Here is a 5272-nt window from a genome sequence, read left to right on the forward strand (position 1 = left end):
GGGCGTACGCCAGAACACCCTTCTATCAGAAATCTTGTTTTTCTTTCAAAGACAAAGTCGTTCGTCCTGTCCTAGCCGAGCTCATCAGAACTAATCTGTTCGTTTTTCTGTTATTTTTGTTATTTCCTAGTTCGGGCATCCTACGGGGTTTGCTTATATTTTTCTTATTGTAGGCTTAAGAAAAATCAAGAAGACTTAAGTATCCGACATATGATTGTTTACAGCTCAAACAAACACAATCTGCATTCAGTAGTCTTACTGTGAAGTGAAACTCTCCATAATAGTTACTGATTTTTGTTCTTATACCTTTTTTATTTGTTAACTGAAATATTTGAGGTAGTGAAAAGAAAATGGAAAAAAAAAACTGTGAAAATGATTTGCACTTGCTGGGACAGATTCCTGAATGTATTTTTGTTTCAACGCAAAAGGACTGAAATTTGATTTTTGAAAAAAAAAACTTTCTTAACTTCATCTATTGTAGTGGTGGGTATTTAACCCTGCAATTACTGCTGCCGCATTATGTATGAAAATAGTCACAAAGTTTTAAGAGAGAAAGGATTGAAATGGTTGTGTTAATCATATAAAATATACAATGTACCTCTAGATGAATCTGTATCAGCTTGTACTATTGAAAATAAACGGTACAAGAGCCTTCACTGAATTCCGATTGGCTTGCAGATTCATTAGAATTCCCGCCACTAGAAGTTAATTGCGTGGACCCTGAGGTCCACGCAGTAAATATATAAGCGAGGTTAAACCGGATGCCATGGGCAAACGACAGGCTACGCCGGCGCGGGAATGCTAGAGAGTTCGCACCTTAGGTAACTTGCCCGTAGAATAATTCGCCCTATTCGAATTTATAAGAATATGCTATTCATTGGCAAATCGTGCTTTTAAATCCGCATTTTGCATTTACATATTCATTGGTGGATCCGAATTTCTCTCTTATACATATACTTTTATCTACAAACTAAACATTAATTCTATGGTAGAAGCATTTTAAAAAGTAGGAAGAACTTGCAGTATACTGTATATAGATACACGTAACTTAACAGCTTGAATGCAAATTGTAATTCAACGACTAGTTCTAGCTTTTAAAAGATAGAACAAGTTTTCACCGGCATTAGTTTTGTGCATCAAGGCTTGCAAAATAATTTAATATTTCAGCAATCCAAATACCGTTTGATAGAGGTCTGTAGCAACGTTTTTTAATGTGAGTGTGTGTGTGGGGGGGGGGGGGTGTCTGCGTTCTACAGAACTGTGCTAGGTTAAACTTTCTCAAATGCCAATTAAATATGTTGGTTCCCAAATTAAAACCTTTTTATAAGGAATACAATTGTGAAATATGAATGCCCTAGCAGCACCTTTTCAAAAGTTATGATCAGGGTTAAGTTTTTAAAAGGAAGTTCAATTCCAGCGTCAACGAAGAAAGGTCTTGTCACAAGGAATAGTGAAGTATGAAAGCCCTAGCCATAACCGTTCAAAAGTTATGGTCAAGATTTAACTTTTTAAGAGGAGGTCAAAGACCAAGGTCAATGTCAAAGAGCCATAGCTGCCTTACCGACGATTCGGCCTACTCAAGTATTTAAATGGAAATCACCTGTTTCTATTTATAAATACAGGTACCTTTTCAATAGAAAATCAAACTACATGTATGTAATTATTTGTGGTCTCAAATTATGTTTTGTAATTTATTTATCATAATATATACCTTGTGCCATCTTACTTGCCATCGTGCAACTTTTGTCTTGTCATCTTTATTAATTTTTTCCTTTTTAAATACTTTGTTTGTTTAAAAATATTGGCAGCTTTTTGTTTTGACAACTTTGTGGTTTATATACTTTTTATTTGTCAAAATATTTTTGCCAAAGTAATGTTTGTTTGCAACCGTTGCCAAATTTATTGTTCTTTGTACTCAGGAAATATCCCGGTGATCTCCCCTTAACTTTATCTGTGTTATATACTTATTGTCATTTAATAAATGACAATTCTCACTCAGTATACATTGTTTGTTATATTTCAACTATTGCGGTAGTCTAGCCAGATCACTAGGGTTACATAAAACTACATGTATGTAATTATTTGTGGACCAGTGTTATATTTTCATAGTTGCAAGTCTGTTACGTGACAATTATTTTACTTGTTAAATACTCTTATTCTAAACAAGATTGTTAGAAAATTTTAAAAATAAAACAAGCTAGCAGCTATGACTTTGGGTCATTAAAATAGTTTAAGACTGTTTTTCCCCAAATACTTTCAAGGTGTAATGTTGTATTATATATCTCTTACATTATTTATAAATGTATTATGAAAAAAATAATAAAAGAAAACAAAGGAAAAATGCACAGAGATAAAAAAAAAAAATAAAATCGTAGATAAGAAACACGCACTGCACGTGAGACTCGAACTCACGACCGCTGTTTCTTCAATCCAACAATTATACCACTACGCCACGTAGTCATGTTAGGTCGTCGGATAAAATTAAGACAGATTGTTGGTTCTTGAAATAATTTTAGAAGAAAAATTACATACATATTTTCAACTTTTCAATATGAAGACCACCTTTAACCACTCCATATAAACTGAACGATTTTTATATCTATCATATGAGGGAACTATTAATATTTGAATATTATTTTTGTGTGATTTGCTTTAAGGCATGTATAAACTAACATTGTATGACAAAATTTTGGTTAAACAGTGTATTTAAAAAAATCACTACTATCAAAAGCGTTATGTCTCTTTGTTAGTATTCGATGAAAGGTCGTGTCAAAAGGATTATATCAGTAAAGAATGAAAAATCTTGTCACAAGGATTTTTTTATGTGAAGTATGAAAGTCCTAGCGACAATCGTTCAAAAGTTTTGGCCAGAGTAGAAGTTTGATATATTTGGTAAAAGTATGTCAAACTCCAAGGTCAATGTCAAAAGGTCAAATTTGGTGGTACTGTCATATACAAATTTTAATTGAAAAATTCAAATTTTTGTAGAGGACAGGTTATCACGATGAAATTTTATTGTTCTAAAAGATTTTGCTAGTTTCTGAAATTAAGCTAATGTTTCATGTTTTTAAAACAACTCTTTCTAAATTTTTGAGTTTTTGAAATTATTTTCTGTATCGAATTTACGACTCTTAATCTTTATTGAATTATATTACCGGAGATTTTAGGTAATCCAAGCTAACTGGTTTTCAACGTCTGTCATCGTTTGATATTGCTAAATTATCTTTAGGCAAATTAACATCAAAAGGGCGATAATCCGTCCCTCAATTATTTTGAGATTTTACTCAAGTGTCAAAACTTTTATCTATTTATCTCCAAATGTCATCTTTACAAATGTCACATTCTAATTGTTATATATACTGTTGAATTTGATTTGTATAAGGAGTCGGAATTGGACAGCCGTCCCGAGTACACCGACCTGTATCAAAATTTGTCAGTTCCATATTAAAAGTTCAAACGCTGGTCGAAGTTTGTCTTGAATCTGTTTAATAAGACTCAAAACTAGATAGGAACGCTAATCGTGGCTGACAGAATCTTTGGGCCGGATCGTCAGGAAAGCTGACGGAATCTTTGGGCATGCCGGATCGTCAGGGAACTCCAAGAGAAGTTCTTCAAGCGAGCAATAAGCCGTTCAAGTTTTCTAGTGGGGTCTTATTTTAGCACGGCCCGAGTGTTGATCGGGTTGGTGTAATCATTAAAGATGTGCTAATTTATACAAATTTTAATTGAAAAATTCAAATTTTTGTAGAGGACAGTACTCAAGGAGAGGTTTTGTCACAAGAAATAATCTGTGAAAGAGAAAAGTCATAGCCCCACCCAATCCACAGTTATGGACAAGATTTAAGTTTTTGCGGAAAAACAGACAGACGAATGGACGGACAACATTCATATTTCACAGGTGTATTTCTTCATTTTCTTGTGGCAAGACATCTTTGGGTACAATCAAATTTGACCTCATGACCTCGGAGTTAGACCTATGTTTACACAAATACCACTCTAGGACTTTTATACTTCACAAATATTGTGTATTCATTGTGATCAAAACTTTCAGTGGCTATAAATATTTTTTACCTTTTGACCTGGACCTTAGAGTCTGCCCCCATTTAAAACTTTAACATTGGCCATAACTTTTAAACAGTTAGAACTAAGGCTTTCATATTTAACAGGTTTATTTCTTGTAACAAGACCTTACACTTTGGATATCAACACTTCTGACCTTTACTGTTGACGTGCATTTGAGAAAATGCTACTCTCGCCATAAGCTGCCATACGGGGGCATCAATGTTATACCAACACATTTTGTCTCTTCTTATTGTAAAACATTTGATGAAATTCAAATCTAAGCAGTTAAACTTATTTATTTTACTCATTAATTTTAGGATTTTGGATAAAAGTTTGTTTGTTTGATCTGTCTTTTAATAAAGGCATATTTCACACTCCTTTCAATCTAACAATGTTATCATTGATTCATTTTCATTTATTACGCATTTCCCTAATATGCTGCCCAGGAAACCCAAAATACCGGTACGTGAAAGTATCTACTTATGCACAAATTAATTTCTTAACTTCCTTTGTAAAATGGCTGAGGGAAACTCTTTTTTAGACAAAGTCGTTCGTCCAGTCGTAGCCGAGTTCATCGGAACTACACTGTTCGTGTTTACTGTGTGTTTATTTCCTGCAAAAAATACCAACTTATCAGGTCTCCTACAGGGTTTTGCTTATGTTTCCCTCATTGCAGGGCTGGGAAAATTCAGGTAGGTTTGAGTATCCGAAATTTTAAAGTTTAAAATTTTATTCATTTGAATTTGAATATATTTTTCCAATTTTGAAGGTCTAAAATTCGAATTGCAAATTAAACTTTGTAAAATGCATGTTTTGTAGTGGAGGGCATTTTAACCCTGCCATTACTGCTGCGGTGACTTTGTGTGGGGGTGTGCCTATCCTTGTTGCAGTATGTTATATCTTAGCTCAGATGCTTGGAGGCCTGATTGGGGCATCCCTGGTTTTCGTATGTATATACTTCATAGTTTAAACTCTTATCTCGATCCTCTGGGTATATACCGATAGTTTTTGCCCTGTCCATCCGTCTTTCTCTGAGTTGTCTGCAAAAACTTTCACCAGTCCTATAAATTTTGATTGGTTGGTGCAATGGCATTCATCTTTTACAAATGTTTTTCTTTTGACAAAACCTTCCTTTGGGTGCCAATTAGCTTGTCAAATCGGATGATGTTAAGTACTACAATAACCGGTTTCTCTTTCTATCGAGTAACTA

The 5272-nt window shown here is 33.9% G+C and overlaps 1 protein-coding gene across 1 annotated transcript; it reads left to right on the forward strand.

Annotated features, from left to right (window-relative positions):
• Positions 1-4512: 4512 nt before the first annotated feature.
• LOC134236311 (aquaporin-8-like) lies at positions 4513-5012 on the forward strand (the record flags this gene model as incomplete). Its single annotated transcript, XM_062718514.1, has 2 exons — positions 4513-4754; positions 4882-5012. Coding segments are annotated over exons 1-2 (307 nt in total), but the record flags the coding sequence as incomplete, so codon positions are not given.
• Between the last annotated feature and the right edge of the window lie 260 nt (positions 5013-5272).

This window comes from Saccostrea cucullata, unplaced genomic scaffold (genome assembly GCF_032062105.1).
Source record: "Saccostrea cucullata isolate Sc308-1 unplaced genomic scaffold, CSIRO_AGI_Scuc_v1 ctg15967, whole genome shotgun sequence".
NCBI classification, from domain to species: Eukaryota; Metazoa; Mollusca; class Bivalvia; order Ostreida; family Ostreidae; genus Saccostrea; species Saccostrea cuccullata.